The 23,397-nt window shown below is 37.6% G+C and overlaps 1 protein-coding gene across 1 annotated transcript; it reads left to right on the forward strand.

The window, feature by feature from the left end:
• The first annotated feature begins 1,093 nt into the window (after positions 1-1,093).
• Positions 1,094-12,064, forward strand: LOC143883883 (Inositol monophosphatase family protein). Its single transcript, XM_077387203.1, has 10 exons — positions 1,094-1,244; positions 1,329-1,490; positions 1,596-1,692; positions 1,785-1,881; positions 2,376-2,626; positions 3,069-3,125; positions 4,198-4,586; positions 9,818-9,896; positions 9,980-10,030; positions 11,802-12,064. The coding sequence occupies exons 2-10, from the start codon at positions 1,387-1,389 to the stop codon at positions 11,949-11,951; spliced, it is 1,275 nt and encodes a 424-aa protein (XP_077243318.1). The 5' UTR covers positions 1,094-1,244; positions 1,329-1,386; the 3' UTR covers positions 11,952-12,064.
• The last annotated feature ends 11,333 nt before the right edge of the window (positions 12,065-23,397 follow it).

Here is a 23,397-nt window from a genome sequence, read left to right on the forward strand (position 1 = left end):
CCACTAAATTACGTAACCTCCATCTATAAGAAGGGAAACCCTCACTCCAATCTAAGGGTAATGCTCATAAACTCAAGCTCATATCTCCCGCCCTTTACTCTATTTGTTGCCTCTACCGACTTGAGTGTCGAAGAGTTTCTCAGGAGTTACGATTCCAGGTATTCCTTCTTTTGCCTGCATATAGACCCGAGGAGGATCCTTTGATCCTGAGCTGGATTTAAGTAGCAACACAAATTTTCTGTTGTGACTATGGAAAACAGTTGGAAGACAGGATACCATTTTGGAGAAGAAGACAAAAGTGAAAATAACAAAATTACCTTTACTAAAGGATCAAATTTTGTGACAAACACCATCAATACCATGGGGGCCAGGTTGTGACACATGCTTGCAAAGAGCTATTTGCCCGGTTAATACAGTGTTGCAGAAGAGTAGGGTGGCAGAAAAGTTCGCTCGGAGAAATATGATATGTTTGCTGGCGAAAATTTAATCTATGAACTATGTAGATTTTAGATCGGTTTCCTAGTGGCTGGAAGACCACCTTCCACGGGCAAGAGTCTCCTCCTACGTCTTATTACGGGGAGCTTTCAACCAGTATTCGTCACTGGTTACTCTCAGAAGTCATAGAGAACTATAAAGATTACGCATAACAAAATTAGCGCTGCCAAAGCAGTAATTTTGTCATTATCTTCAAAGCAAGATTAAACGGCAGAACAATGTCTCATTCTTGTCTTTAACTACTGATAGTGGCACTACCATATTTTGGTAATTATACTAACTGATCTTGTCTTGTTCTATAATAAAAGACAGGTTGGAGAGTGCAATTGTGAAACCGCCAACCATTGTTTTAAATTTTGGCCGAAATTTAGCTCTTAGAAGCTTGTTATATAATAAAGAGACTGCTAGGAAAACGGGATTCCGTTTTGGATTAAAAAAAAAAAAAACAGGCTTCAATCATTTGAGCTACGTCCACTAAAAGACAAATAGTGGGAGCTCAAATCCCCATAAAGGCAATAAATAAACATTTAAAAGGATCACATCAACGGTCATTTCAGTCCCGTTTTTATTTTCCAAACGGAATCCGATTTTCCTATAATAAAAGACGAGGTGTGAGAGTGCAACTGTGAAACCATGGAGATCTATAGCCTGTTCTAAAGCGGATTTTCGTTTTGCTAGCAGTTCTCCATGCCTGTGGGTAGATGAAAGAACAGAAAAGAGAGATCGAGGGACGGGCCGAAAAGCTGAGGGTATTTTTGTCATTTAAAGAATGGATTTTTATTATTTTTTTTGTAAACAAATATCTTCTAAAAGCAGCGTTCGGATTTCGTAAGGTCCCAACGTTCGGGAGCCAATATCATCGTCCTCAAAGCCCTAATTTCGTTTCTCTCCATGAAGCTCTTACACTCCTCTCCTTGTGTCTCCTCTATTCATCGATTCAATCCTCTTAATTCCTCTACACCTCTTCGCCGCTCCTCTCGTTTCTTCACAGTGAGGTCTCAATACCTATCTCTCAACTCGTTTCTTCAATTCAATACGTTCTTCATTCTTCACGAAATCTCGTATTTGAATGTATTTATTCTTACTTCTCTTTTTCTCAGATCAAGCCTCCCATTTACGCCGGAAAAAGCAAAGTACTTCAAAGAGCTCGAAGCGGCTGTAGATGTTGTACATAAAGCCTGCCGTCTTTGTGTCGACGTAATGCCTAGGGCATTTCAAAACTTTGTTTTTTTATTTTGAGTTTACTCGAATTAAATTGGTGGGTTTTTGTTCACCTGATGATCATTTAGGTGCAAAAATCTCTGTTTTCTGGTGGAATTCTTGAAAAGAATGATGAGACGCCTGTCACAATAGCTGATTTTAGCGTGCAGGCTCTAATAAGTTTGGGTAAGATCCTAATTTTATCTATAGTGCATTTTTTTGTTAAATTCTATTGGGTGTTTATTTAATCTTGTACAGTTTAATTCATAAAATGCTACATTGCATTAGATTTCACTAAGAGGATGGATTTTGTTACGACTTGAGTTCTGTTGAATTTATTCACTATTGTGAAACAACCAATTACTCCAAAAGCTTAAGCTTTTAGAGTTAGTACTATTTAATCGTTTATATTTCAACACTCCCCCTCACGCGTGGCCCATCTTTTCTTTTTCTTTTTTTTTTAATTTTTTTATGTTGGCCTTAAACGTGGCACATGTGACCCCTCTTTTGGGTTGGCCTTACACATGGAGTTTAATATCAAGGAGTTGCGGGCAATAGCTCTAATGCCATGTGAGACAACCAATCACTCCAAATGCTTAAGCTATTAGAGTTGGTGTTATTTAATCATTTATACTTCAACAATTCAATATGCCGTTTTGATAAATTTGTTGCAACAACAGAGCTGTACAGATCATTTCCTACTATTCCCTTAGTCGCCGAAGAGGACTCCACATTCTTACGTTCTAATTCTATAAATTCAGAACAAGAAGAGGCTTGTGATAATAATTTTCTAGTGGGTTCTATGTTAAGTGCTGTTACTGATAAAGTGACTGTTGGAGAGAAAACTTTAACTTGTGATGATATCTTGGAAGCCATTGACAGAGGAGGAAAGGATGCATATAGTTTTGGAGAAAAACCTGCAACTTATTGGGTGAGTTTAAGTTCAGCATTTGAGTGATGTTGCAGTGATTCGAGTGCCTTGAATATTAATGCTGTTATGTTATTATTTGCATAGAGTTATTAGTCATTGCATTGGCTCCGTCTGGGAGTATCAATTGTCTGGGCCGAATCACAGGCCAGAGAATGAATACCTTGAATCCCGGATCGTTCCGATCCGAACATGATAAATTTTTACCCGTTGACACCTTTAACTCCATTTGAGTTTTGGTTTTCTTTGAGTTATATATGCTTCTTTATTCTTATGTTATCAAATGTAGGTCTTCTTGTTTTTACTAACATAAGCATGACCAAGGGCAAGTTACATACTAATAAATTGTACTTGAGATATTTTGGTTTGGCATACTTAACAATGGGGTCTTTGACAATTGGTCTTCTTATGCTCACTTCTACTGATTGTTCATAGTCAACTACAGGTCCTTGATCCAATTGATGGTACGAAAGGGTTTTTGAAAGATGGGCCCTTGTATGTGGTACATTCTACTCTTTATCCTCCGTTCACATATTAGTGGTATTTGTATTCTTACCTGCTTGATTTCTCTTCAAAATGATGAATTTCTGCTGAATGTTGTAGCTAGTCAAACAATAAGTTGCTTTTCTCAAGATCCAAAGACATATTTTATTGCTTCAAGTTTGCTTAGTTTTCAATATGTAAGATACCTACTCCAATTGAATAAAAGAGTGACGGTTCCACCAAATGTTATCAGTACATAGAAAATTGCTGATTGTAGTAAATTCATGAATTATAGAGGAAGGCTCGATCACTGTTGTGGTTAAGAAAGTGGTGAAGACGTTTGTTTTGTACATGGGTTTGAAAATTCCCTCTGAAAATTCCCTCTAATATTGTTCTACAATTTTGTTAGTTCTTTTGCTGAATCATCTATCCTGTTATGCTTATACAATTTCTTTAGTGTAACAGTGGGTAACTATAATTGTTGTTCTTCCTATATAGAATAAGTTTGTGTGAATATTGAAAGAACTAAGAATGAATAGATCACTTGAAAAAATAAATCGTTTATGTTCCTATTTACATATCTCTTCCTCAAACGCCTTCCTGTTTCCTTAACATCAAGAATCACATGACTGTTAATTGCTCAATGCTTGATTGACACTTTGCCAAACATTTTTCATGTTAATTTGTTTTGTTGCTTGACCAACTCCTGTCAGTTATCTGTCCTTCATACCTGACCAGATGAGAAGATTATGTTGTCGCGTGCTTTCTAGTCGGTCATATTACCTGCTAAAAGCTTTGTTTTGAAATGCTCTCAGATTTCGGATTCACATTAATAATGCAGTGTGATCTCTGAACTGTTTAGGGCAATGGGTATCTTGTTTGAATGTCATGGAAGTTTTGAAATCATCTATCAATACAGGGCGTGAAATTAAGCATGAAAATTGAAAAGCTAAGTTTGAATTTATGGCAAATCTATTGAATGCACATCAATTGAGGGACTTCACATTCTATAAAAAATGTGTTGAATTTCATCCTATCCATATTTCCATCTCGATTTCTTGTTTTGTCTAACGATGAACCCAAATTTTCAGGTGGGTTTGGCTCTTATAGTGGAAGGAGAGATGGCATTAGGTGTTATGGGCTGTCCAAACTGGAAGGAGAGATGGCATACCGAAGGTCGGGAGGATAAAATTGAAATATTTGGATCAGGGACTGTTATGATTTCCCATGTTGGATGTGGAACATGGACAAAGAGGTTTTCAGACATGCTGAATAGCATGGCCCAAGTCAACAATGGTTGGGTCAGATGCCATGTGGATAACAGTCGCTTGGTGCATGAGGCACGGTTCTGTCTTTCTGATAGTCAAACCTGGGAATCATTGCCACTATCTGTTCTGTACAGTTCAACGACTGATGCTGATAGCACAGGAGATGAACAAAAAGTTCTTATTTTGCCAAAATCTTTGACATGTTGTGGGAGGTTTATTCTCATTCTTTTCACAGTAGAAGACATATTCCCTATGGCCTTGTTTTCTTTGCTTGCAACTGAGTTTAAACTGTTCATATATCATGATTTTGCATTTCTCTTCTGGGAATTACTCTACTGGTTCTTAAACTTTTCAATTATATGAATTGAAGGGATAATTTATTTATTACATTTGATGGTTAAATTACAGGAATTCTGCATCAAACCTCAATTTTACTAAATATGTTATAAGTAGCTATAAAAACAGAAAATATTTCCAAAATGTTTTAACTTTTGGAAAAAATTTCTAAGTAATCTGTAAAAACCTCCATCAATAGTCATTCAGCCGCAAATTTTCCTTGACAAAAATGCCCTTTAACCATGATTTTGTATTTATAGCTTACCATCGTCCTTGGAACCCCATGCTCCGTTTCCCCAACGTTCCTTGAAATCGGCTTCACCGATCAAAGGCTGGAATCCATATACTGATCTCTATCTTGGAAAAATCCTAGATCACTGAAACCTTGATAAGCAAAACCCCAGGAACTCTAAATCCTCATTCTCGGATATCTATATGGCCATTGAGCCACCAGATATACCTTTGGAGTTTGAGATTTAATGCAACAGAATGTGTTATGTTTATATCTCGAATCTTATTCCAGCTATATTCTATGCCCCTTTATGATTACAATGGCAGTTAGAACTTAGAAGGGCCCCAGAATAATGTCAGATCCCCGCCAGCACCCTTAAAGTAAAAAAGGATTATTTTTTCATGTGAAATTTTATAGTTTCCTTGTTTGGGCTGTTTTATTGAGATTAGGGTGGGGACTCTATAAGTTCTCGTCCATAAACCTTTTGGATATCTTCTACTGTGTAATTGTCATCAATAGTGAATGCTGTTAGATTGCCTTCGCCTGTGGATGTAGTCACACAATGGACCAACCACATAAATGTCTTGTGTTCCTGATTGTGTTTTCCTTCTAATTCCTCTGTTTTTATTTGCGTTTACTATCGAACCATAGATCAACGATTTCACAACAGTGGGTGGACTGGTAGCTTCCAAAGGAAAAAGATAAGGAATGAAGAGGACACACAGGCTGTGAGATTCTGTACTCTTATTTGAGGAATGAAGGACCTGTAGCTGTGAGGGTGAGATGATGGGTAGGGATAATGCAGGTCTACAACTGGGTAGTGCCCTTAGCCTGTTCTCTCAATTTTAATACCATGAAAGTAGTGAGGTTATCCCAAGTCTTTATGAAGAAATTTTCTTTAAGACCACTCTTCAACTTGTCAAATTCTGCATTATCAATCCCAATAATATAAATGCCATCAACATAGCATGAGAATTGTACCTAACTGTGTATGCTTGTAAAATAGCAAAGTGTTACATACGCTTCTCCTTTGTCTTTTGGTCTGAAGAGATTAAAACCAAACTCTAGGGGCTTGTTTCAGCCTATAAATGACCTTCTGAAGCATGCACACATGTGCGCCTTTGTCTACTCCTTCAAAACCTTCTCAGTTTTCCATGATGATTTCTTCCTTTAGATATGCTCCTTCCTTTTAGATATGCACCTTTTCTCCCTTTAGATATCCTCGGCGTCGTATCTATCTCCATTACATCCCTCACATACAAATGATCGCTTCCTTCAATCCTTTGAGGGGAATCTCTCCCTTCTCTGTAAGAATGTATTTTTGGCATCATGTATCATACTGAGGAGGACAGTAGGGTGAAGTTGATCCTAGAATACAAGGATATGTTGAGCCCTGCTGTTGATAGGTGTTTTTGGGAGGGATGGGTAACATCCCATGAGTAGAATTCCCGGAGGGCAACCCTGCCCAAGTGTTGCATGACACTTGACGAGGCTGCTGATTTTGGCAATACCACTGTTGTTGCTATTGGGGGCATACCCTTGTTGTTGATTGGAGGATGACTATGGTATGAGAGGCTTCCCATAACTCTTTGTGGCAGATATGAGGTCCTCATGTTGGAGAAGCACACAACTCAAGAAATGTGGGTGGTGTTTAGCGTGCATGAGGATCAAGGATTTGAGCATCATGTAGTCATTTCCTAAAGTAGAGTGTGTAGTGGACCTCATCATGCTTATTGAGGATTGAGGGGTTTCTGAATGATGGCAAATTGGTCAAATAGACCTTGATTTTGTTGAGAAATGCAGAAATAAAGAGGCTTCCCTTGTACTAGTTGTAAAGTTTCATTCAGAGTTGCATAGGAGACTTAGATTATTACGAGCATGACTCTTGTATTCTTGTCCAAAGTTCATGAGAAGAGGATGTCTAGTAGCAACTCCGATGTCAGTATTCGTCCACACAAGTAGCAACTCCGATGTCAGTATTTGTCCACACAATGATGAGTTGATGCTTACATTCCATTCTTCGAATGATGGATTCTTTTCCAAAAGCTACATTCTGCTCTGGTATTTGAATCACCTCCCCCTCGCTTAAAAAATTGGAAGGAGCAATAGAGAAACCATTCAACAGATCTAGGATATCTTGGGTAACAAAAGAGGTTATTGAAAGATGAAGCCATATGGGTGGAGTCGATGGATGTGTAATTAGGGTTTGTTGTGGAAGGGAGAATGGGATTAGCATTTTGAATGGAAGGGGGTGGTGATTAGGGTCTTGAAATAGGGGTTTATAAAATTAAGGTTTCTTCTGGAAGGGATAAGAGTGTCGTTGGGGTTTTAAATGAGGGGTTTGGATGGATTAGGATTTCAAATTGATGATAGATAAAAAAAAATAGTTTTTTGAATGGAAGGGATTTGGAATTAGGGTTTTGAATTGTGGATAAATTTGGATTAGTGTTTCGAATGGGTGGTTGGGGTGAGTTGGGTGTTCGAAAGTGTAGGACAAAAATATGGTTTTGTAGAAAGGGTTTTATGGATTACAGTTTCAAAGAGACAAGGGTATAGAGATGTAGAAATTCTAGATATCTGAGCGTGATTTGGGTTTTGAATTGAGGATAAATTTGGATTAGTATTTTGAATGGGTGGTTGGGGTGAGTTGGGTTTTCGAAAGTGTAGGACAAAACTATGGTTTTGTAGAAAGGGTTTTATGGATTACAGAGAGACAACGGTATAGAGATGTGAAAATTCTAGATATGTGGGCGTGCCTCTTTTGATTATGAGATCTCCTCCTGAATCTTGAACACCTTGGCTCAGATACTATGTTTAATCTTCCAGAGAGAGAGAGAGAGAGAGAGAGAGAGAGAGCTCAGGGTTGTAAACATCATAAGGGTGCAATAACAACCCCCCCCCCCCCCCCACCCGTCCCCCCCAAAAAAAAAAAAAAAAAAAAAAAATCTTCTCTCTCTCTCTCTCTCTCTCTCTCTCCACCACACATTACGATCATTTTCCAACTCAGGTCATTGTTGCCTTTAACATGGTGAACTCCTTGCATGAAAACTCATTATAATAAGGTATTGGACACTTTCTCTCACAACTCAACTCAACAAAGCCTTTGTCCGCTAAATGAATCCTTTAGAAAAATTTCATGAAGAAGGTGAACACTTTCTCTCACACCAACAACATATTCAGCTTTCTCTTTAACTGTCCATATTTTAAATTCTTCAATATTATTTTACATTGATACTTCATAAGAACTACTGCAGTCCCGCTTCTTATATTTTTTAGAGCGGCCACATCCCTGCTCTTGCACTTCAATATGGTCTCACTTTATAGTTCATACAACTGAGGTGCAACCCACTAGGGCTTTTTTTGTGGCAAAGTTATAAGGAATATGGATTCAGCACATGCGACTCCGAGTTAAAGGATACAGAGGTATTCTTCATGGTTCGAGTTAGAGGCTATTGTTGCCGTTCGTGGCCCTACATGCTACGAGAGGCTGATCCATGATTGGAGAGGAAGGTGTTGAGATTTGGGTTGATGCATCCAAGACTTGGAAGGTTCTTCATTGTACTCCAGCTAAAAAAGGGTAGATATCCTTCAGGCTTCAGAGGATCGCCGACTCCTTTGAGGAAATTCTGGTGGTCTTAGAAGGGTTAAGGCATGTGAAGGTAGTTTATATTCTTAGGGATGTAGCTATAAATTCATATCTATTTTCAAAAAAATAATTCTTAGGGATGTGAATTCATTCACCGAGCTTCACTAAGCCCCCTCATTTCTTTATGTGGGACACTATTCACTTAAGCTTAAGCTTTTGGAGTAACTGGTAGTTTGACATGGTATCAAAGCAAAGGTCCTGAGTTCAAACCTCCTTGTTGTCGAAAATCCACATGCAACGGTCAACCCAAAAGTGGGGCCATATGTACCACGTGTAGGCCAACCCAAAGAAAGAGGGGCCACACGTGAGGGGGAGTGTTAAAGTATAAAAGAATAAATAACGCCTTCTCCAACAGCTTAAGCTTTTGGAGTAACCGGTAGTTTGACATATAGCATATTACTTTGTCCAGGACACCGAATTTGAAGACATGTATATGCTGCTCAACTTATTGACCCAAAATAAATTTCTGCATGGGTATCGGCATACTTTTGCATGTTACCTGTTTCTACACATGAAGAATTGGTTTTATATTGTCGGTCTGAGACACTGGTCTGAATTCCTTGAATCTTTTTATCCATTTATATTTGTTTGTAAACTGAGTCATTAGAATTTTAATATTCCTTTAGTTCCTCCATCATGCATATAATCTTGCCAACTCGAGGAGATGCTGAAACACTTAATTAAACTTCAAATAACTGCATGGGTGATGGCAGTTACTGTCAACTCTGTAATGCACATAGCAATTAAACTAGTCATGACTTATGATTACATCTATAATTGCCTGGGCTAATTGTCATTTTACATAACCTACAGTCCTTGGCAAGTAGAATACTTACAATATTATATAAAACTTAGGGATGGAAGCCAAAACATTAAAACTACACGATGTTTCAAAATATCCGGGTCTTCCTTAACTTTTGACTTGAAATTTCTGAATAATCTGCCATTGTCTATTTTTCCATCTGAATCCGCAGGCTGTAGATAGAGATGATCCGTTAGATGAGCGTCTCTTAAGATTGGTTCCTTAAATATATTGGCAACTTTATTGTTTGAATGGTTTTGAAGTTTGAAAAAATTAAATTGTAGAGGTTGTAACAACTAATGCATTCCTGAATGCTATTTTTCTTTATCTTTTATTGCCTATGTGAATTCACCTTTTTTTTTATCTTGTTACTGATATCATTGTTTTCTTCCTGAATATGATGCATTTTTTTGGGTGTGTTTTGCAGCTTGAGTAAGTACTTCATGGTTGCTTCGGGTAGGGCTTCTGCTTTCATTTTTCGGAATAAGCCTCAAGTTGTTATCAAGGTGCATTACATATTAAAATTTATCCAGCATTAGATAATTATAATGAATTCGCATGACCTAATGGTTTTAACTCTATACTATAGGCTTGGGATCATGCTGTTGGTATACTATGTGTACATGAAGCAGGGGGGCAGGTATGCTTTCTTCCTATCACGTCACGTTCTTACTGTTCCATATTATTTGACTATACATTTGGACTTATGCTAGCTCTGCAAGCTGGACTTTAGTTGCTGCTTCATATTACTGTGAGGAACTTCTCTGAAGTTCATATGTTTGGGAGATGATAAATCGTCCCCTTCTTTCTACCCCTCAGACCCTTTTTACCTGGTGTGAGCTTACAACTGGTAAACTAAAGTTAAAAAGTCTCTCTCTCTCTCTCTCTCTCTCTCTCTCGCGCGCGCTTACACCTAGGAAGGTACAGAAAAACAGAAAAGGCCATCAATGCATGAGGGTGTGGGCTGCTTTCTACCGCCGACCCTGAGTTAACAACCATTAGTCAGGCGCCTTGCTGTATTCACTGTGGAGACTCGTGGAGGGGACCCTGCATGAGAGTGCTGTGTTGGGTAAGGAAGTAGGGTGAGTGATGTATTTAAAGGATGTTGAGTGATCCGAAACCCCGGGTTGTATGAATTCCTTGTTGAATGTCTGTCCTTGCCTCCTTCTTTTCTCTTTTCAATTTTTCCATTTGCAGCGTACATTGAAAGAGACAGGCCCAAGTCTCTCTCTCTCTCTCTCTGTTTTTTTGCTTTATTCCTTAAAAAAATTCTTGTGGTAGCTGGTTTTATGATAGATTTGGGCAAAGAATCCATAGGAAGAGAGGATGAAATAGCGTAGAGGAAAAAGTGGAGTGAAAGATAGCATAAGTGATCTAAATGAAGGGAAAGTGTGGAAAATCCAATAGAGATGGGTCACATGGCTGGTTTGGGAGAGAGAGAGAGAGAGTGCAAAATCCAATAGAGATGGGTCACATGGCTGGTTTGAGAGAGAGAGAGAGAGAGAGAGAGAGAGAGAGAGAGAGAGAGAGAGAGAGCTCACAACTCGGATACCATGGAAGAAATCACTTTAAGATGAATACAGATACTAAGTAGAAGGCCTTTCGTGGACCGGCTGTTGCCTGAGAAAGCAGACCACCTCAGATGAAATAGACAAAAGTTGAGCCTATGTGGTTGCTTTCTCATGCAACAGCCGGTCCGCGAAATGCCTTCTGCAATGGTCCCTAGCAAATCCCTAAGTAGAATATAGACAAGAGGAGAATATGAAATCTAAATCTAAACAAGTGAGGCTCTGTTCACTTGTTTGCTCGGGAAAAGGTTTACCGGGAAAAGAAATCCATGGAAATTGTGTAGGAAAAGGTTTCCCGCGCCTGTTCGCGTGCGCAGGAACTGTGCAGGAAAAGGTTTCCCGAGAAACTGCATGCCCACCTTTTTTCACTAGTTTTTCCGGGAAAGCAAATCCGACCAAAATAGTGGGATTTGGTTTCCCACACTTGTGAGAAAAGAAACATTTCCATATCATTTTTGGCAATTTCCATGTCATTATTTGACATTTTCCACCTAGGCTTGTTACTTTCTCAGGAAAGCAAGTGAACACCAGAATTATGTCTTGTCAAGGAAAAAAGAGGTTGGGGTTTGCTTTCCTGGGAACGCAAGTGAACAGAGCCTATAAATATGGTATTTACATTGACTTTGTACAGATTGTGACCAAATGTCCAAAATCCCATACTTAAAACAATTCAACTATTTTCAACAAATTCGCTTATTGGTAGACCACTTACGCACATCATTATATGCTCTTATATTTCACTTACCGCAGGTCTATTGCTCCGTAAGATCTCTGTTGTGGATACATTTAATGTAGTTCTTTTGATGTATCTTAGATTTGGAAGACTAACGGTGTATAAATCAGGTTACTGACTGGAAAGGGAATCAGTTCGATCTAGCGGCAGATAAAGTAGCTCGGAGGAGCATCTTTCCTTCGACTGGTATCCTTGCATCAAATGGTTACTTGCACGGCCAGATCTTGGAAATGATTTCTGCCAATTCATTGATAGTTTGATGCGTGCACCACTCAATTTTGGCGTGTAATTTTTTTTTTTGACTAAAGGCTTTACTTGATTCATAAGGCAAAATTATTTGTTATATATAAAAAATGTGATTCCACGATTCTTATATTGAATGGCATGCTTAAGTGTTTCACATACGTGATGTTCGTAGTGTAACAAAATTAGCAATCTACATGAAAGTAATATTGACATCAGAACCATCTGTTAGCAAAAATGACTATCTATATTATATTATTTCGGCAAATTTTGAAGGGAAAATTACATATAGACCTACTGTGGTTTGGCCATATTCCGCTTTAAACCCTGTGGTTTGAAAGTCATCAAACACACCCTTTGTTGTGTCCGTGGGTTTTTTTAACGTGACGGAGTAGACGGAAAGGGGAAAATGACTTATGCCCTCGTCTTCTCCAACTAAAATTAGGGTTTTCATACTTTAAAACTTAAAATTAGGGTTTGATTCAAAACCTTGTTTATTTATCAATATAAACCCTTGATTTAGGAGTTTTATTTGTCTTCATTCACATTATTATCATGATTTGCACATAAACCGTAATATTTTAGGAATTTTTTTAATGTTTTTATCAATATTTTTAAAAAAAATGTAATTTTCCCAATTTTCAAACTTGAACTACTTAGATGCAACTGGTATTTAGGGTGAGATGGTGAGTCATCTCAGATAAGTCGAATAATGGGTTAAAAGTTTTCGAAATTAAAGCCTCAGCGTAAAAGGACCAAGTTGCAGCCGTGCTATGGTAGAGTCAAAGCTGAATTCAACGAGTTCTAACTTTTTTAGAAACTGAACTTTACTTGCCTTGGTCCTGCTGAGTGGACCAAGGCAACTCAAATGCCAATCCAATGGTTCAAACAACAGAGGAACATCACGTTGCACCATGGTTAAAAAATTGAACTTAGATTTGAGATCTTTCGGACTCGTACTTGGTTATGACTCGGCCTTGTCAGGAGCGTGCTGAGATGGCTTATATTGCAAATGGGCTTTTAGCTCAGTCTTTTTATATCACATTAAGATTTTTTGTTCACCTTCTTCATGAAATTTTTTTTCTATAGGATTCATTAGTCGTCTCTAACTAGTTTGGGACAAAGGCTTAGTTGAGTTGAGTTGTTAAGATTTTTTGTGTACAATTTGAATCATTTGATTGAACATGTAAATATTTATCTTGAAGGAACATGTTATCTTTGACTAGTTCATACTGAATTGCATAGAAGTTTGAACATAACTGAGTCTATGGCCCGACTCATCTCGAGTAGCAACCGACTGATGCCTACCTTGGCAAGACAATTATAGAGTAATATATTATATAACATAATAAATTTGGTATTAAACTCAAGTTTTGTAGAGTCTTTTGTAAGATTTGATAGTGACATAAGTTATAAGCTTGTCGGATTGGGAGCTTGGAGTTGGCTCAGCTGGCACATTTTTGAAAGGATGAGCTTGTATGCCTACTTTTAACTGATGTGCAGCTGATCCCATATCCTGAGCCTTTGAGATCACCTAATTAGATTCCCTCTGCTGTTAAATTTGTGCTCTCTTCAATACTATGACTTAAAATGTTCAGCATTTCTTATCAGGGCCTCTTATTCAATTGATATGCCTCGAATACCTCAATGTCTATGCTTGTAGATCTTATGATATGTTGATGCTAACATTTGCCTCTTGCAGCCCTTTTCTTGTTTATTATCTTCGCTACAATAAAATTTGTAGTTTCCTACTTCATTGTTTCCATTCCGTACGCCTCCAAAAGTTCATTTTCTTTCTGACTAGTTGCATTGTTTATTGTCAATGATGTAGGCATTATGCATAAATATTTGTATAAATTACATGTGAAATATGATATGTGTTGAATTATCATGCATTCATGTCGCCATTCAAAAAAAAAATCATGTATTCATGTCACTAAGTGGTCACTGTTGTTAAACCATTCTGGTTAGATTTTTTTTTTTTGGTAATGGTTTTTTAGTGTGTATTTGTGCTTATTCTAACACTTCCTAAAGTTTCATCTTAAACATATATCATTTGCATATGTTTTCGTGACTTTACAGGGCTTCTGCCTTCCACCGAAATTTCCATATGAAACAGAAAAGTTTATGTTTCCATGCCGACCAAAACTGAAATTCAAAGCCTTGCCTATGCTGAAATCATCGTTCAATTGAATCACAATCAATGTCTAATTACCTGAACTACTTCTAGGATGGAGAAAAGTCCAAATGCTTAGGGAAAATGATGCCAAGCTTTTTATCATTTAAATCTGAGGGACTCAAACAGTGTTGGTCTAGCAAGATGGTTTGAGTAAAATATGATCCATTTTGGAGTCATGTATGTTTATGGAAGATAGAACCAAGCGCACCAGGATGTAGCACAGGATCTTCTCACTATAACTCATTGCTTTAGCTCTTATCACAATGCTAATGAGTGAGTTAGAAACAACGCTATCTCATATCTCCCATGAAACATGTCCAATGTCTCCCACTATTTTAAATTGCATTGATCAATTAATCAGTGTGTAAGTTAGGTGCACATGTATTTTGAATTTTAGATTTTTATGTAATTTTGATATGCATTTCACTGCTTCTATGAGTTAAACGTGCAAATGTCACCTTAGGTGATTCCATCATCAATGCATGACAATGGCAGTTTGGGACAATCCTTGAATTTCCCAATGTTGTCTGCTACTCTGTTTTCTCTTGGGCTCTTGCTTTCACCTCTTGCCTTACGGTTCTGAGAGTTTTCATCATTTTCAAACCAGACGAGATTGAGCATTTACTTCTTAAAGTTTCAGTGACTTTCCATCTTATTAGTATTCACTTCTTGTCAGAAAAGCTTAGCTTATGCCATAAATACCATTTAGCGGTTTGCCTTTGCTGACCATCACTGTTCATGGGATTGGGAGGAAATCATGGCTAGGTTTTTACCTAAATCTCATCATGTAAATTTGGAAGGGATTCGTTACAGCCCAAGTTGGGATAATATGAGTGACCTGCAGGTCGTCTTGGTGTTGGTCCTCGATAACAACGCACTTGTTTGAAAGCGGAGATACAGATCACTTGATCTTTGCAAGTGGCCATATGGTGGATAAATGTCAGAATATTGATGGATTTGGAGGATTGAACCAAACAGAATGTTGACGCGGATCTTGGCGTGAAATTCCTGGGGGAATTGGTGGGAAGTTCCTAGTCTCTTGGGCATTTATTTTTTCAAAGACAAGGTTGCCTTTTAAGTACCAAAATGTATTTTCTCACACCTCTTTGCCAGACTTCATTCAAGGACATTGAAATTAATGTGTATGGGGTTCCGGCATTGCCTCGCTTGCAAGCATGCTTTAAAATTTAAATCTCCGTTTCAGCTAAAATTTTGGACTAATCCGAAACTGGAATTTCAGGCCAAAATTTGGTACTAGCACATGAAACGCCGTCTTTTTTGGATGAAATTTTGTTCGAAATTCTTTAATGGAATAAAAATTATTATTTTATTCCAAATTTCGATGAAATTCCCCCAAATTTCGGGTGAAATTTGGTACTAGCTCATGAAATGCTGTTATTTTGGGCGAAATTTTGTAAATTTTTGAAATTTCGGTTTCGGTACCTTTCTGTTTCGGCCCTCACCGAGTCGGTCAAAATTTAAAACCATGCTTACAAGTGACAGGTTTAAGGTTCTACTCGAGTGACTCATTTGGAGTCCACGTGGCCAGTATAGAGTTACAATATCCAACCTGCCCTGCTATTTTTTTATGAAATCCAATCGTTCCTTGCTTGCAATTAGAAGAGTCATTCTTTACTGTCTGACCATCTATCCTAGCTGTATTCATTGGATGGGAACGAATTTTATCTTTTTCCTCTCAACTTCTTCCATGGACAACACTGCCCAGACTATACTCTTCTACGTATTAGGTTTGGTAGCTTCAACTAAATTCATCATTGTCTGACTTAAACTGTCACTTCCGTTGTGTGGTTTCATTTGCCAGAGGCTGTTCTTGACGTATTAGTATCATGTAGTCCTACGTTCTCTTTTAAGAAAAAAGCTTCAGTTAAAATCTTACGGCTGTAATGATTTATGCATCATGATGTTTTGCTAGTTAACTTTTATAATCCTCTAAACCAGAATAGAACTGTTCAAGTCTACCTTGTTGATTCCCTATCTTACTGCCCTGCATAATAATGAATCACCATTTGAACTTCTGTCACACATACCCATATCATATCATCTCTCTCTCTCTCTCTCTCTCTCTCTCTCTCTCTCTCTCTCTCTCTCTCTCTCTCTCTCTATATATATATATATATATATATATATATATATATATATATATATATATATATATATATACACGGAAAAGTGACCTTACTCGGTCAAGCTAAAAACAGTGGGGGCCCACATTGTTTGGGTGATCCAAACCATTCATTTGAAAGGCCCTTACCTACATAGGGTGTCCACAAAAATTCCGATCCATAGGATCATCCTAACCCATCCAAGAGTGGAGGGTTAGGATGATCCTATGAGGCTGATTTTTTGTGGACACTCTATCTAGGTAAGGACCTTTTAAATGAATGGTTTGGATCACCCAAAAAATGTGGCCCACCACTGTTTTTAGCCGATCGAGTAGATAAGCTTATCTACTCGACCGAGTACGCTCACTTTTCCCATATAAAATGTATTTGATAACCATAAATACATTAAAACTGTGGCAGAACTTGTATTGTATCCATATCTGATGGAGTTCTATGTGCGACCTTGAAGTTCTGGCTTTGATTCAGTATTACCTACTCAGAAAAACAAACGCGAAAACCATGCAAATATTTTATAAGCAATAATCTTCTATTATTATAATATGAGAAATGATAGATAGAAGGCATCCTATTTTCTTTCTCCAATTTATTTTACAAAGTCCTTTGATATTCTGGGATTTCCAGATTTAAGGCCCACCATCCCTGATTTATTGCCTACATCCTTATTTGACTTCAGCTTTGCCAAACAGGAAATTACTGAAGTATCCCTTCCGTGAATGGTTGCCAAACTTAATCTAAACCTTTGATTTTTGCAGTTCGTAAAGATAGTATGTGGAATGTTTGTTCCGATTTATACTCTACCAGGCGTGGCCTGGGGAAGAAAAGATGAGTAACGTTCCATTTCCAATCTGATGATCAAACGGCCAGGATATGCTGAGTGCAATTGGGTCCTGATGAAGTCCCATGATTTTCTTTATTTTTTTCATGTTATCAGTAATTAGCTCTCCCTAAAGTCTCACCTCTGTTTTCTCTCCCATCCCCTTAAAATCTCTTTCCTTCTCATTCCAACCCAAAGTTTCTACATCTCTCTCTCTCTCTCTCTCTCTCTCTCTCTCTCCAAATTTTTAGAAAATTTGGGTGGGCCCAAGTTTAGCCTACCTGTTAGGTAACTTAAAACGAATTTAATATGCAAAGTTTCTTGACAAGGAATTTAATTAAAAATTTGGGTGGGCCCAAGTTTAGCCTACCTGTTCGGTAACTTAAAACGAATGTAATATGCAAAGTTTCTTGAAAAGGAATTTAATAGGTAATTCTTATTCTACATCTCTCTTCCACGATTTTTCTAAGGTAAATGATATTTACGCCCCTTTTGATCACCAGGACACCCATTCCCGGTGTACTTTGCAATCAAAGCCACTAGATTTTTTTGACATCAAGTACATGAGCCCTCTTTTTTTCATTGATACACTAACGCCGGGTGTCCCTGGTGATCAAAAGGGGCGTAAATATCACTTTCCTTTTTCTAAATCTCTTAATATATCTAGGGAAATGTTATCAGCACTACAATATTTTGATGATCGCACTCCTCACTTTATTAAAAAGTAAGGCATGGCCCGCACCATTGGATGATCCAAACCGTCCATTAGATGGACCACAGCCTAAATAGGTTGTTCTCTCATTTCGATAGGTAGTGCTGAAAACATTTCCCTATGTCTATTCCCTATCTTAATACCATTTTCATTTCGATATGGAAATGATTTTTGGGACACAACCTATTTAGGCATTGGCCCATCTAATGGACGGTTTGGATCATCCTATGGTGTGGGCCATGCCTTACTTTTTAATAAAGGGAGCAGTGCGAATCATCAAAATATGGTAGTGCTGAAAGCATTTCCCTATGTCTATTCCCTATCTTAATACCATTTTAATAGAGCAAATTTCAGCAAAAAAACAATTTTGCTTCATTTGATCATCCAAATAGGTGGTCCCCACTCAACCTTTTTCTACGCATTCTGTGCATTCTGTGTCGAACCACTATTTCAGTTGTCTTGCAAAAGGAGCTTTTTACAACTGAGCCACACCATTGGGTGAATTAATGTGTATGTCATGATCAATCTAACGGTCCAAATCATTCGATCAATGCACTTATCCTCATCTTATATGATAAACCAAACAAGATTAAACATAGGGTGTAACTGTGGCCCCTTTCGCCGCGATCGTCACTGGATCGCATCTCATTACTCACAGAAGCACATATACGATCGAGATATTGAACGGGACCACCACAAATCAAACAAGTTAGAAGCAAATGTACGTGGAGACTTTAGGGGTTGCCACAAATGAAAGGGCTAGGATCATCCTCTTCATAGATTTTTGGCTTCGGCCTATCTAACAAATGAATGGCTTGGATCATCTAATCATCCAAATAGGAGGGCCCTTTCTACTTTCTTTCTTGAGAAATTTGTTTTCGATCCGCTAATCACAACTGCGGGGGAGAATGAAGGGAACCACCATTTCGGTTCTCGTATCTAACAAATGAATGGCTTGGATCATCCGCAAAGACGAGCCCACTATATTTTTTCCTGAGAATCCTGATTCCATTCCACTGATCATATCTAGACTCTTTCATAGTTCTTTATAGCTTCTTTTATATTGGTTTTTAGACAAAAAATTTAATCGCATCATTATGTTTCATTGGCATTCAGGATCTTTTACTTATTTTCCTTTTTGTGGGCATTCTAGATCTCTCATATTAATTTAAGAAGGTTTTATTTAGGGAAATGATATCTGCGCCGAGTGTTTCGATAAACATGCGCTCCACTTGTTTGTCGTGTAGTATTTAAAGAGCTTTTTGAGAACCGTAATATCCTCTGAAATCCCTTTAAATACTACACAACAATCAAGTGGAGCACTTGTTTATCGAAACATCTCGGCGCAGATTTCATTTCCCTTTATTTATTCTCAACTTGATATAACAAAAAAACCATATCACAAAAATATAGTTTTTCCCTTAACAAAATGGAGGTCTCAAAGTGCAACACCCCGTGTATCGCACTGATGGTCCCACTAGTAAAAAAAAGAAAAGAAAATAGAGAGACAAATATAAATAAAAGTTAATCCGTAATCCACGTGTGAACGTTGATGTCACACAGATACAGCACCATGAAACTCAGGCACGTGCCCTGACAGCCGGAATTCCAGACTTGTTTTATATTTAATTTTAATACTTGCATTTTTCTATTAGGATATGAATTTTCATGGTCTTATCATTTTAACATAATACAGAGACTACGTGTACATTAAACTAATATGCATGGTTACATACATAGAATCACAGTATAATAGCATGGAAGATCTCGTATCCTAAAAAATCCTAAAGAATGTGAATGCCTGTATAGAATTGGCTTTCAAAAATAATCAAATCTCACTTATCTTCTAAGTTTGGTGGATCTATTGCCAGACCGTCCACCAAATGTCAACTGAAAAACGTAGGGCACTTTTTCTGGCAAGCCATGCACAAACAAACCTTAGATTATTGTCATATAAGCATGTTTATTTAAGTATGTAGAGCTTGATTAAGGAAGTTGATAAAAGAAATAGGTGTCTCCATGACACCAAACAGGGAACATAGGCCAAAGATTACAATTTCATTAATCTAATGAAACCCATGCATTGGAATTTCAATACTACTTAATCTCATAATTATTTCATGGTTTGAACTTTCTAATTTCAATGGAGCAAGTATGAATAATTCTTCTTGGGTTCTATTTTATTGTGGGGAAGAAGGCAGGTGGCTTGCAGTTGCAGCGCCTCTCCCAAATTCTGGCTTTCATGAAGATCTGATCCCTACCCAGTAGTGGAGCCAGAATTTATAAATAAGGGGGGCAGGTTTTACATTTTGTTGGAGGGGGGGATGGCTTCAGATTTTAAAGGGGGCTGGGCCCAATTGAGTTGGGCCTATTAAGGAGTTTGGCCCAACTCAACAGAGGCAGGTGCCCCCTCAAGCTACATGCTGCACAAAAAAAAACGCAATGTGTCCATCGACCGATCCAAACCATTGCAATCAATGGACTTTTAACCGTCAATGGGCTTTTAACCGTAGATGTGTTTATGTGGCCACCGATAGGTTGGCAGGGTATTCGTATCAGTGTGAATTTTGGCCGATTTATTGCAAAAGTTGATAGGTCCCACAAGGTATGAATCTTGTTCTCTTCTCTTATGAGAAGGTCAGAAGTCGGGAGAAGAAAGTGCATTGTCAAATAAATGAGAAATAGTTATAAAACTTGGGGGAAGAATAAAATATTATTTGAACGGGTTTCTATTAGTTAGAGGTGGATGAGACAGATAACTGATAACCATGATTTCTATTGCTCTCAATCAGGTTTAATTTCCTTGCAATTAAAATAATGAGTGCAGAGAGAGATGAAATGCATGCAGAAAAGCATTTAGCTGAGGCATCCTTTTGTTGTTGGGGGTAGACAGAGGAACACAAGTCACGGGTGGGTGACGTGCCTATCTATTGAAATGTGATTGGCCAGCGTGATTTCACTGGTGGGTCCCACAATTGGGATAGGTGATCCTGGTGATTGGACACGTAGTGGAGAGGGCTCCATCTCATGAGATTAAAATATAGTGAAAAAGGACAGATTCTTGCATGAGTTTCGTCATTCAACTAATGTAGAGTTGGGGATAGTTAGGGCACGTTTGGCTGCCATGAAATTTTTTGTTTTTTCATGGAATAATTGATTCTTTCTCTAATATTGTTTTTCTCATATAAATTCCACTTTGAAAATAAGAGGGATAAGATCCTGTTCATTTTTTATTAATGATAAACCCAATTATTGGACTCAAAATTAATTGGAATTTTGAGTCGAATAATTGGTTTTGGAATCACAATCGGTTTGTCATAATCTAAAACGAACACGGCCTAAATGAAGGGGAAATGATATTTTCATCCACTTTTGCTGGTATTTTTCAAAAAAATGTTTTGCATTTCCACCCTTTGACTTTTCAAGAAAAAAAAGACAAGTAATTGTGGTGGAAATGGTCACACGGTGGGTGGAAATATTTTCTCCATAATGGAAATACAGTTGGTATAATGATATTGGTTCAGATGTTGGAAAGAACAATGAAGTTCAAGCAAAATGGGGAAATGGAAAAGTAATATAATTAAAGTGGTCATTAAAGTCTGCTTTGGATAGCAAAATTAAAAAATAAGAAAAGGATTATGGAAAAATGTGTTTCCTATTTACCTATAAAAATTCAGCTCAGGTGCAAAGGAGGTACGAATTACAGACAAATAAAGACGGGTTAGGATTTGGAAACTTGTCTCAATGATTTCTGCAGTTTTTTTTTCTTTTTTTCTTGATAAATATAGATAGGTGATCGATTGTGATGGATACCTTATCATTGAAAGAGGGAGAGACTTAGAGATTGAAAGAGATAAAAAGGTTTCTGGATCTCTATATTGTTTGATAACTAATAGTAGTTATTTATCAATATAAACTAGGGGTGTAACTCGGGTCGGGTTGAGGCTAACCTTGAAGAATTTTAGAGGTTTTCACTAATCTTGGATGATTTACATTAAGCACAGGGAGTGTTTTTATAGAACACTCAAATGATAAACATAGAAGGGAGATCAAGATAAGTATAGAAGAAAATAATCCTAATCAAATCTACTTTCCTAATCTCTTTTGGTTGCCTCTTCTAATCTACATGCCTAATTTATCCACGTGCCTCATTTAGCTAACTTACCCAATCTACCTCCAAGATGATCCAACGGTGAGATCTTATCCCAATCCAACCATTGGATAACACATATTCTAACAAACCAGACCCAACCTAAGGAACCCATTTTTACAACCCAACCCAATCCGAGTTCCAACCTGGAGGGGTTCAGCCCGACCCATCCCGTGGAACAATTTCCTCAACCCGACCCAACCCAACTCAACCCGATTTCCATATTGAATCGTGTTTAGACCATCTAAATCGTGTTTCATTTTCTGATTTTTGGGGCAGACAAAAAGAGTTGAGCGGCATTTGTGACTTTCTCCAAAAATCTTAACTATTAAAAGTCTAAAAGTAAAAGACTAAAAGTCTAAAACTGTAAATATTACTAAAATTTGAAAAACAAAAAAACTTAGCAGAAAATGGTCGGGTTACAATTCGGGTCTGGTTGCCCGATACCCCAATCTGACCCAACCCAACGAGTTGCACCCCCTAATACAAACACATTAATTTATAGGCTAGTGATATTGGCACTACCATGTTTTAATAATTGCACAAAATAAGCTTGTCTCTTCATTTTTTATTGGCTTCCAAGTGTTTTTTTGGAAACTGTAATAACTTTTGACAGCTGTTTAAATAATAAGAGACAAGATGAATTAGTGACTTAGTGCAATTGTCAAAATATGGTAGAGCCAATATCAGTAGCCAAATTGTCTGCATTATTAACATGATCTTATGCCATCGATCATAGCTCAACTCAGGCAATCAAAAACAAGTAATACTAGAATTACTATAAATCAAAGTAAGACTTCATTTAAAAAGACAACTCGCCCTTTCATTGCCTCTTTTTTTTTTTTTTGCCGACGTTTTAAATTTCCAACAGTCTGCTTATTTTAAAAAGACAGCTCGCCCTGGTAGGGGTCTGCCTAACCCCAGCTTACCCACCAAAGGGCGACCCTCAGTTTAGCAATCCTCATATGTTGTATGTTTTTTTCTTTTTTCTTTGAATGGCATATCTTTACACCTTAGACCAATAAACCCCAATTCTATTAATTGCACAACCCTTATCCTCATTAAATGTTCCTATATTTCGGGGCAACGAACTCTCTCATATCATGAATTAATGAAGCCCTCGTGCATTGCCCTTAATTACTATTGAAATACCCAAAATACCCATCCTGTATTTACCATTAAAAATAATAATATGAGAAACTCTTTAAATCAGAAGCACAACAGTATAGCATGATCCAGACCCTTGCAACTCCCCAACGAAAAAAAAAAATGAAGAACATATTAAAAAAAAAAGAAGAAAACCATGAATATAAGAGAGAGGGGCATGTAAATTGAGAGAGTCTCACTATGCGTCAGACGGGTTACGTGGCGAGGTACAGTCTGTGACAGCTAATGTGAATTGAGAGAGGAGAGAGGTCTCAGCGGGAAAACAATTTAAGAGTGAGAGAGCGAGAGGATTTTACT

Source organism: Tasmannia lanceolata, unplaced genomic scaffold (genome assembly GCF_043159265.1).
Source record: "Tasmannia lanceolata isolate RefF3 unplaced genomic scaffold, GAP_Taslan_0.1 ptg000008l, whole genome shotgun sequence".
Classification (NCBI taxonomy): domain Eukaryota; kingdom Viridiplantae; phylum Streptophyta; class Magnoliopsida; order Canellales; family Winteraceae; genus Tasmannia; species Tasmannia lanceolata.